Source organism: Lonchura striata, chromosome 3 (assembly GCF_050655825.1).
Source record: "Lonchura striata isolate lonStrDom1 chromosome 3, ASM5065582v1, whole genome shotgun sequence".
Taxonomy (NCBI): Eukaryota; Metazoa; Chordata; class Aves; order Passeriformes; family Estrildidae; genus Lonchura; species Lonchura striata.
Window position 1 is genome coordinate 111,458,149 of NC_140705.1, and position 17,206 is coordinate 111,475,354.

The 17,206-nt window shown below is 39.6% G+C and overlaps 1 protein-coding gene across 5 annotated transcripts in view; it reads right to left on the reverse strand.

Moving 5' to 3' along the window:
- Positions 1–1,482: 1,482 nt before the first annotated feature.
- Positions 1,483–17,206, reverse strand: part of KIF16B (kinesin family member 16B) — a 137,885-nt gene continuing 122,161 nt past the window's right edge. For all 5 annotated transcript variants that reach the window (XM_085577210.1, XM_077781850.2, XM_031504221.3 and 2 more), the window contains one exon: positions 1,483–2,738. In XM_085577210.1, the coding sequence (XP_085433336.1) occupies positions 2,580–2,738 (159 nt within the window). In that variant the 3' untranslated portion in view covers positions 1,483–2,579. The remainder of the gene's footprint in view (positions 2,739–17,206) is intronic.

Consider the following 17,206-nt stretch of genomic DNA (forward strand, 5'->3'; position numbering starts at 1 on the left):
TATAGGCATCAGAGCAAGACAACCACATGCACTTACCAGTCTTCCATCAACCTGCTGCACACCAAACTCCAGTTACTCAGCTCACCACAGGGACCCAGCAAGCACCAAGCTCCACTTTCTGACCTGGGAAACACAAGCAAAGCCAAAAGGCAGAGTGAAGAAGGAAGGGAAGACACAGCCTTGTGGTGAGGAGGATGAAATGTGCACGGAGGGCCCTGGGAGAGCCTGGAGAGGTGTAAAAAAGGCACTGGGATCACAAGGTCAGGTCCCCGCCAGTGATCAAGCACGGGCAATTAATGCTCCAGTGCATGCAGAAATCCAGGAATGTCCAGGTCCCAGTGAAAAAAACCAGTTTGGGAGTCAACAGGTTTGATTGGAATGCTTACCTTCCCAATCAAAGGCATTAAGATACCCAAGTCAGTTAGAGTCAGATAAAGTCAGATGTATACAAAGGCAATAAATCCTACCCTGCTAACAACAGGGCCTAGAAATTTTACCCTAACTTTTGTTTTCCCTTAAATGAATTAAAATTATAAAAATACTCTCAAAATTGAATTTATCCATTCTATTTTTTTCTATTTCTTTTAAAATTTTAATTAAAGATGCTTATTGTGGCAGGCTATGCTTAGTAATGGAACCCATTTATCTTTATACATCTAACATAGAATCATAGAAGGGCCTGCTTTAAAGACCTTAAAAGTCCTCTAATTCCAATGCCCCTGCCACAGGCAATGACACTTTCCTCATGCTTCTCATCAGGTTTCTCACAACCCCATCCAGCCTGGCCTTGAGCACCTCCAAGGAAGGGGCTGCCCAGAGCCTCTCTGTGCAACTTGTGCCTGTGCTCACCACCCTTATAGTCAGGAATTTCTTCCCAATATCTAATAAAACCAGCTTAAGGCCAATCCCACTATTCCTTCATGCCCTTGTCTCTCTCCAGCCTTCCTGCAGGCTCCCTGTAGGTATAGGAAGGTGTTCTAGAAGCTCTTCCCAGGCCACCAAATTTGTCAGGCGTGATTTGTCTTTAGTGAAGGCATATTGGCAGTCACTAATCACCACATTATTTACCATGAGCCTTGCACAGTTTCCAAAAGGACCTGATCCATAATCTTGCCAGGCACTGATGGAAGACTTACTGGCCTGTGGTTCCTTGGGTCTTCCTCTTTTCCCATTTTAAAAATGAAGGTTTCCCTTTCTTCAGCCAGGGGGAACTTTCCCAGAGTGCCATCGCTTCTTAAATATGGTGAATAGTGCCTTAAACACCTCCTTGGCCAGTTCCCTCAGGACTATCAATGTGTAAAACACTGCTGTTCCTATAATTTAGGTCATGAAATAAAAATGCCACCTGTGTTATTACTTTAGGTTTTCATAATAACTTTCAATGACATGAAATAGTTTGATTACCACAACCCACCAGTGGTCAGTGATGTCAACTCAGAAAAAATGCTTCACGCTCTGGACAAATGACACACAAAACTTACCTTTCATTATGCACTTTTAATAAATGGAAGTAATTCAATTCTGATTTTTATACAACCAATTATACATTAACATGTACATACTCAATTCCAGTCACAGTGTAGACATATTTTTGAATCTGCAGCAATATAAAATGAGTTCTACCTGTATATACATGTGCAAGTCTGAATAAGTCCTGAGTCATTTTAAAGTACTATTATTTAAATCCTGTAAATTTTAACTGATGCAAATAAACCTCAGGTTTTACAATATTGTGAACAAGCTATTTAAAAAACAATATATAGCACTTTGCACCAGCTTTATGCATAGCTATGAGCTCTGTACAGTGCAGACTTTCCATTTACAGTCTGAATGATTATGAAATCTGAAAAGATGTTGACCATGTTATTTGGTAACTATTGCTTCCTTTGCTTCTTTATTAATGGCAAATTATTTGTTCAGCCTCCAAACAACCAAGCGTGGAGGACTCTGACAGGGTTTAATTATATTCTTTCTGCTGCATATATTTTTGTAAGCATTCAAGTTACCCAGGCCCTTTAATTCTTCTGAGAAAAACTATACAATTATACAGTCAATACTCAGTGTATCTAGAAGGGAAAGAAAATGAAACAACAGTGGGATATGATCATTACCTTAAACATGAAACTATGCTATAAAGCAACAAAAGAGGAAGTGTTCTTTAAGGAGCAGCTTGGACAGAAACCAAAAGGCTGCTCAGAAACCTCCTCTGTCAGCACAACACACCACCATGGTGAACATGAGATGCTCTCCAATGGCCAGAACAAATTATCTGAGCAAATGGGGAGGAAGCGCTGCTGCCAAGGAGGGATTCCAAACTCATTACGAGAGGCAGAATCTTTGCACAGATTAACAGACCAACCTACACAGAAATGTCTGTACAGCCCATGCCAGGAGGATGCAGGCACTGACGTGGTAAAGGACACAGCTCAGTGTGGGGGCTGCCTCCAATTGGCTCTCTTTGGATGCAACTTTCCAGGAATGGAGGAGACACTTTATTTCTTTCCCTCATTCCTCTTGCACAAAAGTGAAGGCACCACTCCAACATATACTCCTCCAGCATAAGGATCCTGGCCCAAAACTTAGCTGGTCCCATGGCTGCTGTAGTCAAAAACGCCTTTCCTGAAGAAGGGTGAGAATTCACAGATGGTGTATTTTGACAACGTCAGCCCCACTTTATCAATGTTCAGTGGAGATGATGGAGATTTCAGCATTGCAGAGAAAAAGCTCCTGAGGTATTTCTGTGGAATGAAATATAAAATGTCATAAGGTTTACTTGATCACATTTATTACAACCACTTTGAAAAATTAAACAAACAGCAAAAAAACCCCAAAAAATATTTCCATGGGATGTGAACAGTCCTTTCAATAACCATCAACATTTATAAAACAGTCTACTGAAATGCCTGTATTAAGCTCAGGAAAAGCAGAAAGTAAGTATTTTACACTTCCTTCTTATGCCCAGCTTGACAACTCTTTTATTCTGTGGTTGCATGATGCTTCCTAGTTTATTCTGCAGTCATGTAACCATGACATGCTAATACTATTGTCTAGCACTACCAAACACAGCAGGTGCAAACCTCAGATCCATGCTGCAGGATATTCACCACATATGGACACAAAAGGATTTTATAAATCTTTCCCCAATAAAGCTTCCACAATCCTTGCATTGATTGGGGTTTGCTTTGATGACAGCTATCTGCAGGAAGATTTGCACGAATTCCATATTATGTCAGAACCTACCAGTATCTTTTCATTAAGTTGCCCTCAAAATTTCCTGGTTTTTTTTTTTAGGTCTCACTAATGAGAAGCACATGGGAGACATTTCCTTCCCTTCACATAAGTTAATATTCACATTTGTACCTAGAGAAACTGGGGGATGTACATTGACACAGTTAGTTTTCACAAACCTGAAAAAGCCTCCATTATATGTGGGTTCATTCAGATGCAACTTGCCAGGTATGTGTGACTTAATAACTTATAAGTTTTGAACTTCTGAACAAAACACTAGGTAAAATGTTTGATCAGATAGATACTACAAATGTATCCAGTGTCACCCAAACACCTGCAAGAGAAATCTCATCTGAAGCACAGGGATAAACTCCTTTTCTGTCCTACAGACTGACCACAGGAAGAGATAACTTTCAAATCATTTGTTGGTCTTCAATTCCATGGGATATATATTTACAAGCCAGAGAAGCACATTCTTCTCTGAAGAACACAACATTTAGTTATTTGAATGCAGCAGTTCTGGGATCATAGAAGTGTTTTTTTCAGGAAACTGTCCTAATTATTCACTCATTTCTCAAGAATAATTCCTCCAAACTATAACAATATTTTTAAGAAAACAGCTGTTTCAATATTACACAAAGAAAGAGAACAAACAAAAAAAGCAAACAAAACAAAAAGCAGCTGAGACAAAAACTATTCTCTTGGCAGAAACAGTGAAACTTTCAATTTCATTCAGATCTGCCACAGGTTGTATTAATGTTCATAAAAAAAATTCATTACAATAATGCCTTCAAAATGAACTGCAATAGACTAAGAGGTAATTTAAAGTGAGAAACAGAGAAATATTTTTCATAATTAGTTCTCAAAGGAGGCTTCTTTACAAAAAGTCCCAAACCAGTAATTCCTGAAGGATGAATATGGTAGAAAATCAAATGTAAAGCATAGCATTCTGTTAGCATTTTAGCACTGTGCTGAGAAGTTACTGCAATAATTCTAGTTTATGACTACCAAAGGCCCAAAGGTACCAAAATATCTCACTGGACACATCAAAAGATTTACTGCATTCACCTTGGTATGTATGGCCAGATAATTGACTGTGATGCTTTTTCTTTAAAGCCATTACTCATTGTTTTGGCATGATAGCTCTAATGGCAAAGTAAAAAATCCCTCTGCTCTAAGCACACACTTATGTGACACATGAGGAACAGCAGGTACACTTCTTTTCCACATCTGTGCTCCAGAGTTGATGAGTGAATATCATAGATTCTTTGAAGACAAAAAAGATCCTTGGGAAAATGGCAACAAGCAGATAGTAATAGATAATGATGGAATTAATTTTGTATGAAGGTTTCCTGCCATATGGCTTGACATTATGAGCTCTTCAACAACCACCTCTGAACAAATTAGCTGTTTTATAAAACCCAGATCTGCATTTACCCTGTTTGCAATGCTGGCATGTGAATACAGCCCAGAGCTGCTGTGCCCTTGACACAAAGAAGCTGCTGCTTCATGGAAACACGGGCTGCTCTGCCCAAAGACACTGGCTGGGAGAGTTCCCCTGCAGTGAGCAAAATGACTGATGGCAGAAGTGCTCACACCATAAGCATTGATCAAAGAGTTGTGGCAGGGCACTACAGGGGAAGGCTGTGCTGTCCTGCCAGCTGCAATGGACAGCAAAGTGGAAGAAAGTGAGAAAAAGAAGACTGGTCCTTGCAACGTACAGAAAGATGCTTCCCAAATTCAGATGTGACAAGGAGAGTCACAGCAAGCTGGGAGAGGGGCAGGAGCACATCAACACCAAGTGCCAGAAATGACAAAAAGTTCCTTAGAGATGCAGAAGAGATTCAGCATGGACTTTGTCACAGCCCAGGAAACCACTGCAAGCAGCTGGAGTAGGAGCAAGGCTGATGAAAGGATCTCCTCTGCTGGCACTCAGTGGACAGGAGCAGAGCTGTTTTCATATCTTTTGTATTAGAATCCAGTTCCAGCAGCAGATACAATTTTTGTCTATTTACTGTCTATTTTGTCATAACTCTGTTGTTTCTAGAACTCTTTTGCTGTGTCCTCGAAAAACAATTTCTTAGCAGAGACTGTCAAGCTCAGGATACCTTCACAGGTCCAAATTTTATACATATTAATGATGTGATTTCCTACTGATAGCAACATTGTCCCTGGCATGTAAATCACTGTGTAATAGCTACTAGGTTTGTATGATTATCTAGGAAAGAAAAAACTAGTTAACTGCCAAAATATTCCAACACGCTTCATTTTATTACTCATTTTTGTTTGTTAGACTCTGGCCGTTTGTTCTGGATTGTTTAGCCTGGTAATCAGTGTTCTTCCAAATGCACTTTGGAGTTTCATTTCACTAATAGCATCTGACCTGCTATGCTGCTGGTTTGCTGGAAAATATCCTGATGATACATTTGTAAATGGCTTGATGTGGGGGCACAACACCTGGCACTGTAACAGAGATGTAAAATGGGCAGCTCACACACCCCTCACGTTGGTTCTTCTGGCTAAACACTCTCAGGAACAGCAGCTTAGAGAATGGAAATACTCTGCATGTACAAAACAAGGACAGAAAGCCAGGTTAAAAACTCATATCTAAGACAGGAAAAGCAGTGGTGTTTGCCCTCTCTGAAGGCCATACAACCTTCAAGCCTGCTAACTTGAAATTTATGACAGCTGTACTGGCAATTTTTAACTCTGCAAATGAAACTAAACTGGAGAAAGTGGTATGAAGCCCAAAGGCTTTTCTTTCTTTACCTAATCTAAGTAGTTTTCTCTCCCTTTTAATTATGTGAATAGCAAAATGGAAACCATTTAAAAAGCTTATTAAAAATCATTTTAATAGGGTTCACCTTTTTAGCAATAGGCCAGTGCTCATCTTGTGCTCAATTCATCAGCCCAACAAAGTAATTCTAATAATTTTTGCACTACTTTGTGATGTGGGAACTTCATAATTTTATACATTTTAATGTAAAGCCATAACTTAATTTAAAGTTATTAAAGTTACTACAATCAAAAAGCTTTCTGAAATGTGAAAGTCTTCTTATCATACTTTCAATTGTGGCATATTAAAGAGTAATTCAGTTCAGTGACATTGTTCTCCTAATCCACTACTAACAGTGATAGCCTCAGAGACCAATAGCAGAGCTGAGCAAGAATTGGATTTTTTCATTAAAAATTTGGTGTGTTTAAAAACTCATCAACTCTGGTACTTTCAGAAAGTAAAAACACTTTGAGCTTTTGTTTTCATACTGCTATTTCTAGCAATTTCCTAAAAAAAAAAAAAAAAATCAGTGCTTAAAATACTTTGGAAGACATATTTTAAAATTGGTATTAGAAATGCCGCCTGCTAATATATGCCAAAGCTGAAAGCGCCAAAAAGTTTAATAGGAAATCTTACAAGGCTCTGGGGACTTTTTTAGACAGTTCTGTGAAACAAAACCACCCTTTCAAGACCTACATGTCAATTGGACAGTCAAAAGCTTTACCACAAGGTCACAGATGATCACTGATGACAGAGGCAGGACTAATTAACTTGCTCATTTAATTTCTAACATAGGCTTCTCTCTCCCTTTAATATAGATGCTAGTTCCTCCCTGCACCAATCACATAATTATTCCACTGACAAGTGTTAAGTGCTGCAGGCTTTAAATCAGATCTTGATTTGAATTATCCACAGAGCAAAGCATGCACAGGTATCACAGCTCTTTCTATAGGATACAAATCCGATTACCAAAAAACCCCCAAAGCCAGACAGATTGAAGCATATCCCCTCAGCCTAAAAACACATTATGTTGTAATTAGGTATTTTGCACAGTCAGCTCCTCCCAAGAAAGACTCTGCCCCAAAGCAAGCAGACAGGCACATGCTTCTAATCTGTGATCACAAAAACAAGGATCTGTTTAAAAGACAAGGCATGCAAAGGGAGCCTGCTGGAATGCAGAAATGAGAGGGCATGACCTCCTGCATTTATGTCCTAAAAAGATATTGTTGGGCACATGCAAAGGAAAATCAACATTTTGAGATCCTTCTGCAAATTAACCCATTTTCACTATTTTGGACATTTCAATTGATGTGTTGAAAAGAAAAAAAAAATACTTCCAAGGTGGTTTTTCAAAATACCAAAAACTGCAGAAATGCCAGCTGTTGTTTCTAACTACATCCTACTGGCAAAAATAAAGCTGGGCAGAAATGGCACTGACAAGTGGTGGTGTCCCACAGAGACTTCAGGTTGGTGAAAAGCCCTGTCTAGGGACATGTTTTATACAGAATGCAGCAAGAAAACATACAAGTTTCCAAGAAAAATCAGATTCAAACTTTTCATTGGATCTGCTTCTTCCTTGTGGGTTTTTTTTTTCCCCTTTTTTGGGGCATTTTTTTTAATGGCAAAGAAGAATTAAGACAGTGTATAGGGAGGTAAGTTAAGATTGGAATGTAGAAGATGGGAACTCATAGGAAAGAGCTGCAAGCTAAGCCAGCTCTGCTTCATCCAAGACATGCACTACACCTCAATCACCAACCAGGACTGGATTATCTGGGTCAGGTATGGAAGACAAGGACAACCATTAGCCACAACGTAATTAATTTACAAACTGAGCTCCAAGGGGAATTTTTCTTATGCAAAATATCTCAACATTACATGCCTAGGTGTATTCAAGCTGTCCAAACTGAGGTGCTTTGAAGGCAGTGATGCCAGCAGGCTCCTCTTACAGTCTGCAAGCATAGCCTGGCCTGGCAGGTCACAATTCAGCTCACCACTCTTAAGATTCCCCCTTATGTCTTCCACTCAAACCATCTCCCCTTCCCTCCGGGCCTACCTAAGGCTCAGGGAATTTTTCTTCCACTTGCAGCCTAAAAGATGGGAATGACAATAATTAAGAGAAACAAAAGATGTGGCCACAATGGGGAGGAGGGGGGAAGGTGTGCAGTTGGCTGCAGTCTCTTAGCTTGGGTGTCTCAGGGAAAACATGGGACCCCTAAAAAAAAATCAGTGCTTAAAATACTTTTGGAAGATACATTTTAAAATTGGTATTAGAAATACCACCTGCTAATATATGCCAGAGCTGAAAAGTTTAATAAGATAAATCTTACAAGGCTTTGGGGACATTTTTAGACAACAGTTCCTTTTCTGTGAAATAATACCACCCTTTCAAGACCTACATGGAACCCTGACCCCCTTCCCCATCTCGAGGATCTTCTGGCTGTTCACAGGAGCCTGGCTGCCACTGCTCAGCCCCACTATTTTCTGCCACTGTTTTGGGTTTTTTTTTGTGCTACACTTGAACTCAACACCCCATGTCCACCCAGACCTGCAGCTCCTGCCACTGCTTCAGGATTTTTGCTGCATTTTCTTTGCCACCCTGGGTCTGCTGGGTCTGCTGTTCCAGCCTGCAGCTCCAAAGTCCCTGCTGGAGTCCCACTGGGGAATTAGGACTGAGTAATGGCTGCCTTAATGCTCTGATAGGTCTCCAAGTAGTTTCAAGTCCATTTCTGGATTTATTAAATTTGAGCAAGCAGGAAAAGAATTTGCAGATAGCAAGACTATAGAATATGAGGTACCATTGCTTTGGAGGACAGCAATCCAAAATGATGTGGGACCATACCACATTACAAGTAATACCTTCACCTCCACCAATTCCAGATTCAGATCAATTCTCCACTCACCAGATATAACTTGCTCAGAAACATTTTGGTCTTTTGTGAGCTTTTCCTTTTTCTAATAAAGAAAACACAGAGCTTCAATTCTTTCCCCTAGCACCTTGACATATATTGCAAGATATTATAAAGCAGATTTGAGTAAAGTAGGTGAGCAGAACAGCTTGTGATATTCAATATCAGAAGTGATATCTCAGGCCCCTCAGGAAGTACCTAATGTCACCTGTGGATCTGAACACATTTATCTCCTGCACATATCCTTAGGTCACTCTGTGCAGTTGTGATTTTTTCTGTGTGTGTTTTTGTGGGGAAAAGACTTACTGCCTGGGAGACTACCTGCTGCCTGAAGGATCTTCTGTCTGTGAAAAACTTGGAGAGAAAATGTCAGTAATTATGATGGGATCACCTGGCCCATTATCTTCTGCTGAAAGACCCAGATGGCTGGGCTCTCCTTACAAAAAGCCCTGCAAAATTAGACACTGTCAAAGCTCTGCAAAGGCTCCTTGAGGAACCTTTTATGCAAATTTGACAACTGCCTCCAGAATGTGACTGTTCCTGGTGCCAGAGACCTTGCTCAAGTTGCAGACAATTTGTCTATGCATGTTTTAGGAGAATAAAGACAGAGCCACACGTTTGAAAATGGCAAATCACCACGGCAATAGTCACATTGATGCTGGCTGATTTTTTGCCTTCTTTCTTTAATATATTCTCTGTATTTTTACACATTTATTTGTAGCTTTGTAGCCTATTATTGCATTGACAGCTACTTTTCCCAGTACGTTTCCCTGCCCTAATAGGCAGAAAGCAAAACGCATTCCAAAGCTCCCATCCTGTCTTGGTTCTTCTTAGGAACCAAGTCCAAGAAGTGACTTTTTGGGACATATTTTTTATAAACTAGTTCAGTTTACATCTCAGCAGGGAGAATTGCATTACCACTTGTGCTCCTAATTGGTGATTTTTATCAATTATGCTAATTTGCTAAACTTGTAAAAATGGTATTCACCCTATGGGGGGTGGGCTTTTGTGGACATTTTCCATGCCCGCCCCTGGAGGCCTCCAATAAAGACCAAGCTTTATATTACCTCCTCTACTAATATTAACTCAAGAGTGTGTGTTGTTTCATTTATAGGGTCTTAAGGCATCAACATCATATTAATAGAGGGAGAAGTGATTTGCTTCAGGTTGGTAGGAATCAATTAGCCTCATGGCTGGATGAACACAAACCAAGAATAAAGGATTGGTTCATTTTAATCAAACCCTTCCTGCTCACTTTGATTAGGTCTAAACAGAAGCAAGGCTTTTGACAGGTAATGCCTAGTAGTCAGCAAATAAAATAAATAAATAAATAAATAAATAAATAAATAAATAAATAGTCTAAGAACATCCCAATCAGTATCACCTTACCCTGTGTTTGCATGTCTTGAAAGTCTATGTACAACTCCAACACCCACACCAATTTTCATCTAAAACAAATTCCACATTGTGAGTTTCCCTTCACAAAAATAATGCAAGTAGGGCATATTGTGCTAGGTCACTTTTGGAAAAAATTTACTAGCAAGTATCTTGAGAATTTGACTATGACACCATCAAATTCTTAACTTGTTAGACTGAAACTGTTAGCTAACAATCTCCATGGGAGGAGATGAGATTGAAAGCTCCTACCAAAAATGTAATGTAGCTCTGTCCTGAGGTAATCCATAATGTTATTGTATTCCAGATCTATCTGCAGCCTCCACAAAATTGTTACTGTACCCCACAAATGAGAACTCTGTTTGTGGAGGGGTTATGATCATTAATGCTTTTAAAACTGTCACTTCAGACAGCTTCCAGATCTTTTGCCATGTGGTATTTGCTTTGAGGGCTACCTGGATTTTGTTCAGGTAAAGGTTTCCCTTCGCTTTTTGGGTTCTCTTTCTCTTTTCATTTTTTTTTTTCCCTTGGCTCAGAGAATTAGCCATTTTTGAGCTGCCTTGGGGTAAACTCCACAGGCATCCACCTGCTGCCACTGAGAGGGGCAGCCCCACTCCAGTCCAAGCTGTCCCAGCTCACCAATGGCACCTGACCAAAGAGAGAGGACCGCAAGTCATCCAAGCTCACCCAAACAAGCCTTGCCTTGCCTACCCTGTCATCTCTTGCCACAAGGGATGTGAGGTCCCTCCATGAGCTCTAGCCCTTGGTCTGGAGAATACCTGTCAGACCTCCAGCTGCTGGTGAGCAAAGCAGAGCGGGGATGGGCGTGGGAGGACGACTGACACCACCTTTCCCTTTGTCCTTTGAACCGTGCATTTGGCTGCAGAGTGCCACCCTGGGGCTTTGGGGATGTCCCCAGCATTTTCAGATCTCTCTTCATTCTTGGGAAAGTCCACAAGATTTATCAATTAGTGTTGTACATTTTACACAGTCCTGGACAACAGCAGGTACCAATTGCCACCACTACAATACATCATAAGCAATTCCCTATCAACTGAGACTCTGAGATTCCCACACATAAGATGATCCATTAGCTCAGGAGCCAGGGAATGACCATTAAGACCCATTCACCCTTTAATAACCCCTATGGCTTGTGCAGAAGTTTGATGGGGAATGGAGGCTGTCATGGTGCAAATGAAGGTACACCACCACTGACTGCTGCTGTGCTGGACACGTTTGAACTTCAGTAGGAGCCAGAGCCCAAGGCAGCAAAGTGATGCCCCTATTGATGCTGCTAATGTGTTTTTCTCCATTCCTCTAGCAGCAGAGTGCAGGCCACGCTATCTGGTGAGCCACAGAAGCTACTGAAGTGATGCCCCAACACTTCTTACATGCACAGACACCCTCCTTACAACACTCCTTTGGGCATGTTTAGAGGTACCTAAATGACTTTGGAACTAAGCAGGTAAGACTCAAGCTTCTTTAAGCAGCTCAATTGCACTTAAAATTACCAGGACTTAGATTTTTAGCCTCTTGGGAAAGTCTCTATGTTTTTCATGTACATCATAATGCAGATTCCTTGAATCAGAGTTAGATTCCACCAGAGTTGTACAGGTAAAGCAGATTTTACCTCTACGCCTCCAGAAGTGCTTGAGTGACACTAAAATTTAATTTTACCCAAGGTGGTACTGAAATTTACTCAAATTCATATACCTTTTTGTATTTTCTTAATGTGCAAGCACTCTGAGAGATGCCAGTTATGATTCCAGGTGAAACTGCTCTCTTGGGTTTTCAAAACCCAAACTATTCATTATAGCTGTTTGGAGCATTTTTCTGTGCAAGTCTAATGGCATGAGCACATTATACTGAATTACTATTATGCCGCATCAATTGAATAAACTTCTTAAATCAGTCTACATCCCAAATTACAATTTTATTCTGCCTATAATTTGTTTAAAATCCACAGGACTTCTTATTTCTTACAATGTCTAAATGGTAAAAGCTTATATTTACTGGCTTTAGGCAGCTCTAATGAAAACTGAATTGTAGGCTGGCGGGGAAGCAAAAGAAAAAAGGCAGCAAGGGCTATGATTTACAGGTAGTCTATCAGTGTGAGTCTTTGTGAAGTGAATGACCATTCTGAAAAGGATCAAAACAGACCTGACTAGTGAAGGAAACCAATCTCTTCTCCAGAGCACATGCCAGAACAAATCCTGTCAAAATTTATTTAGAAAGAACAAGAGGATTGAATTTAGCATGCATCCCTAGGCTGGTAGTTGTGACAGTGTGTCATCTGCTGGAGTGGGCTTGGCAAACACCTCCAAACAACTTGACAAACCACCCTCTGCTTCCTCTGGTGAAATCCCATGCTGGAGGATGACTGGTGCTCTTGCTCAGGAAAGGGGATTCAACCCAGTGTCCTTGGGTGACCACTCCTTTTATTCATCTGCCCACATCTGTATGTGCAGAGCCATTATGGAGATTGCAGTGAAGGTACACAATTTCAAAACTTGGTTTGTAGGAATATGTTGGGAAATTTATTCTATCCTGACAGCAAAACACATTAGGATGTGGAGCTAAACTGGAGTTCAAACTATATGCTGCCCCATTTTCTAAACTTACTAAATGATGATAAGCATACCTCCTTATTTTCTGATACTCTGAACTATCTAAAAAGGAAAGGGAAAAATAAAAAAGTCTTTAAACTGAAAATCCTATTTAATTATTTGGTTGTAATGGAGATAAATATTTGATCACAAAAGAGAATTTTTGAGGTAGGGTCCTGAAGCTATACACCTAAAGAAAGAAACAACGAAATTCTTCTAAAGATATGTGTGCATTATGCCAAGTTACCTCTAGTAAACTCTGCAGAGCAAGGCTTCAGACCTTTTAAATTTTTGAATTAGGCCCAGAATTTGAGCAAATGAGACCACACTTTCCATTCCTTTTGCATTCAGTAGCCTGTCAAACCAGAGCTTAAAATTAACTCGTCCAGAAAATAACCTCAGGCTATTGTTCCTTCTAAATGACCATCTTTATCATGTGTTTTGATTACAAGAATAATGTCTTGCATTGTTGTGTGCTAGCTGAAAGTCTACAATATTTAATCAAAGTAACATTTTATTTGTATGGGATCAATGGCTGACCTATGCAATGTTCTGCTTCTTTGTATCTAGTGACTGTAACCAATAGGCAAAATTAATTTTATTTATTCATTTTTTTGAAGCCAGCAGGGTCTTACACAAGAAGCAGAGCCACCCAAAAAAAGAGATTAAATGCTTTGCAGCTGAGAACTGCTGCAAAAAAACCAAAAACCCTCCTCTCTGAGGGTTGATGCTTCAAAACCAGAAAAGCCATGTGCCTTGGGCTGCCCTAATGATGGGGTGACAGATGAGAACCTGACACGGGAACTTGCTCTCAGATGCCTCACTGCAAAGTCTGTCTGCCAGCAAGATTTCAGTGCTGCTCCTGAAAAGCAGTTCTTTTTGTTCTTAAATTTTTCAGTGGTTACTAGAAGATATGAAAGGCGCCTGGTGCAGACTGACTTTGCCTAAATTAGAAAATTATCTATGACATGGATTTTATGCAACTGATATTCACAATAAAGCCCAGCCACACACTCTCTTCTCTTGTCTTTGTGGATGCATCTCTGCTCTTTCCTTCCCTGATCCCACTATATCCCTACTCCTCTAGTGGGAAATTAAAGCCATCACTCCAAGATATTGCATTCTGTAGCCCAGACTGGGTATGAAACAATCCTCTCTAGGATTATTCAACACCAACATTGGCAGCAGCTTGCTTTTGCACCAGCAGTTCTACTGGTGTGCATTCATATCTGTGAAAAAAGAGAAGTTTCCTTTTATTTTCCAGTAAGTATCAAGTTGTATTCTGAATGTGTTCTAAGTCCATCTTACCTAGATTCTGCTAAGAGCAGTAATTACCACCACACTGTCAGAGGCAAACACTCATTCTTTAAGAGCCAGGCTGGTGAGCAGCTGCATAAAACTCCTTTTAGAAAGCTTTGGCATTAGGGATGCTGTAAGCTGATGCCTATGTCTAATAATTTCCCTTTAATCTCTTTGAACAAACATGTATACTGTAGTTTTGAAAGGTCTTTGTTACTAGTGTCAGTCACGAAAAAATATCAAACAGAAATGGTAATTCTAACCCCACTTGATAGGATATTTGCAATACAGACAATCAATTTGCCTATAACTAGCAGAGGTTCTCTTAGTTAAATATATTTAGGAATGGGACAGTGAAACAAAGATTTCTGGGGAGCACTAATGAAGTTCATACTGAATATTCAGGTGATGAATAATCTAAAATCACATTAAAATGTTTCTGGTCTTATGACTTCAAAGAAAACCTCAATGTCCGAGGCAGATTTAAACATTCTGTTTGCTCGAATTTGTTGACAAATATTTTGAAGGTTTTTTCCTTCTCTGATGTTTCTATTGCTGGTTTCCACCAAGGTATTAATTCAAAAACTACTAAGACACTTAACTAACAAGAATCAATCCAAGTTCAAGAAAAAGGTGCTATTTCCAGTATTTCACCTTTTCCTTAAGAACCAGATTCCTGAAGCCATCTCAGCATAATGTTACTTTTAAAGGGGAAATACAACACTGCTAAATTTAAAGCCTTATTAAAAAACAAAACAAAACAAAACAAAACAATGCTATAAATCATCACCTCCAAAGGAACTCAAGTGAAAATACAAACTAAAAACTAAACAAAGAATTTGACTTCTTAGTTAATCTACTTTTGGAAGGTTAATTTTGGCTGAAGGTAAAAGCAGTATTTCAGCCAGTTTAGTGTCTACAATACTTTCCCCAGACAGTTTTACAGATTGGACAGCAAAATTGAATTATGCAGCTCTTTCAAGATTTATTTCTGCCTCCTGCATTAACACCTATCATTGAAATCCTCATCGGCAGCCATCAGGAAGTGAGGAGGACAATTATTAATTTTAAATAAATTGAGCATGTCTATCTTTTAAAGAGGTTCAAAGTACCAAGAAAAAAGAAGAGCAGAGGCAATGCCAGGAAGATGTATATGCTTCTAGAGAACTCGACATAGGCTCACATTACCACACTGTTAACAGGCTGACTTTTATCCCCTGAGCTCTGTAAGTGGCAGCAAAAAACAACACAAGACTCCTGCCAACTGCTGAGCTTTATTTCTAGATCACAGATCACAGGAAATTCTGAACTGGAAGTGATCCACAAGAATCAAGTCCAACTCTTAATGGAATGGCCACTCTGGGGATGGAACCTACAAGCTCGGTGCTACCAGCACCACACTCTAACCAACTGCTGAACCCTAAAATCCCCACCAGAGATTTTGCTTGTTTCTCCCTTTGCTGTCTGCAAACCAACCTGAGAACAGGGAAGAGGAAACAGGGAACAGAGACAAGGAGACAGTCTGAGGCTTGGGGGAGTTTTTGTTCTCCTTTAAGCAACAACCTGTTTGGATTTTGTTGGCATAAAAATTGTTTTTTCCTAAAAATACTGGTGACAGCAAGGGCAAGAAAGAAAGTCCACGAATGCAAGGCTCCTGACCACAGAGTCAAGAAAGCTCAATCTGCTGTGTCAGCTTAGACTCCTGCCCAGTTTCTCTGGCTGCACAATGGGAAAACAGGGCTAAAAATAAATCTTCATTACAACAGCAAAGCACAAGTCTAAGAGAAGAAGAAAAAAGAATAGTCATGGGAATGGTATGATATAGGAACACAGCATCCACAGAAGCTGGGATTACAGGAAAATTTCTTTTTAGTGTTATTCACAGAGCTAGCAACTCACCAAGGAATAAAAGATATTTTGCAGTTAAAACAGGAATAGATAGATTCACTGACTCAAGTATTTCTTGTGGCAAGCACTTCCTTTACAAAGCTTCTCCTTAAAAAAATATGAAAAAATGAATATACATTATATGAATTCACTTTAAAAAAGGATCAAATACTCTTACCTAGTGATTTCTACTTGCAAGAAAGGATAGATACACAATAACTTCTGTTCCTCAAGTTTACTCAGAAGAATTCTTGGCTGTGTCATTTAAGGCAGATTTAATCAAGCAAGGTTGGCTCTGAAGTGAATTTACAGTCTTTAAACTGCAAAACAATTAATTTAGAGTTTTGACCTGCAACAGGTCCCTGATGAAAAGCTAAATTAATAGATAGCTACAGGGTATTTCGGGTAGATAATTTTAAATACAATCTTAAGATGAATAGGTAAAAAACTTGCACATTATTTTCCAAAGCTCTATGGTAATGTCAAATACAGTTCAAAAGACTTGATATTATACCAACAAATGCCAAAGCAAAAGTGTTTACAGTGCAACCATATATCATGCTGGAGATCAAAGTCAAGTAAATTCTCATGTTCATCTCACACAAAAATATTTCATGTCATGTGCTTTCCTACAAACAAGGCAATGTGAAGCCTTCAGTTAGTTAGCATTTGTACCAGCTAGGATAAATAAAAGAACTTAATGTTATACACAAACCTTGAACTTACTGTGATTTAAAAATCACAATCCTTATAATTTGGGGCTTTCTGGATTCTTCTACCCCAAGTAATTTCACCTCCATTATGATTAAATATGCCCACTTCTAAACCCAGGCTGAAATAAGGTCTACATCTCAATCTTCAAACACAGCAAACTCCACAACAGCCAGTCCTTCTGATTCTAGCTGTCTGGAAAGGTACCAAAAACCCCACTGCTCTTCTCAGTTCTTCTACTGTGGCAAGAATCCTAGAGATGATATGTAGGAAAACCAGAATTCTTCCTAAACTGTCTTGCAAAGGGACAAATCTAATTAGGCACAAGGACCTGCAGTGGCTGAGTGATGACCTGTGGAAGCATTGAACTACCCAAAGTTATTTCAATGCAAGAAGTT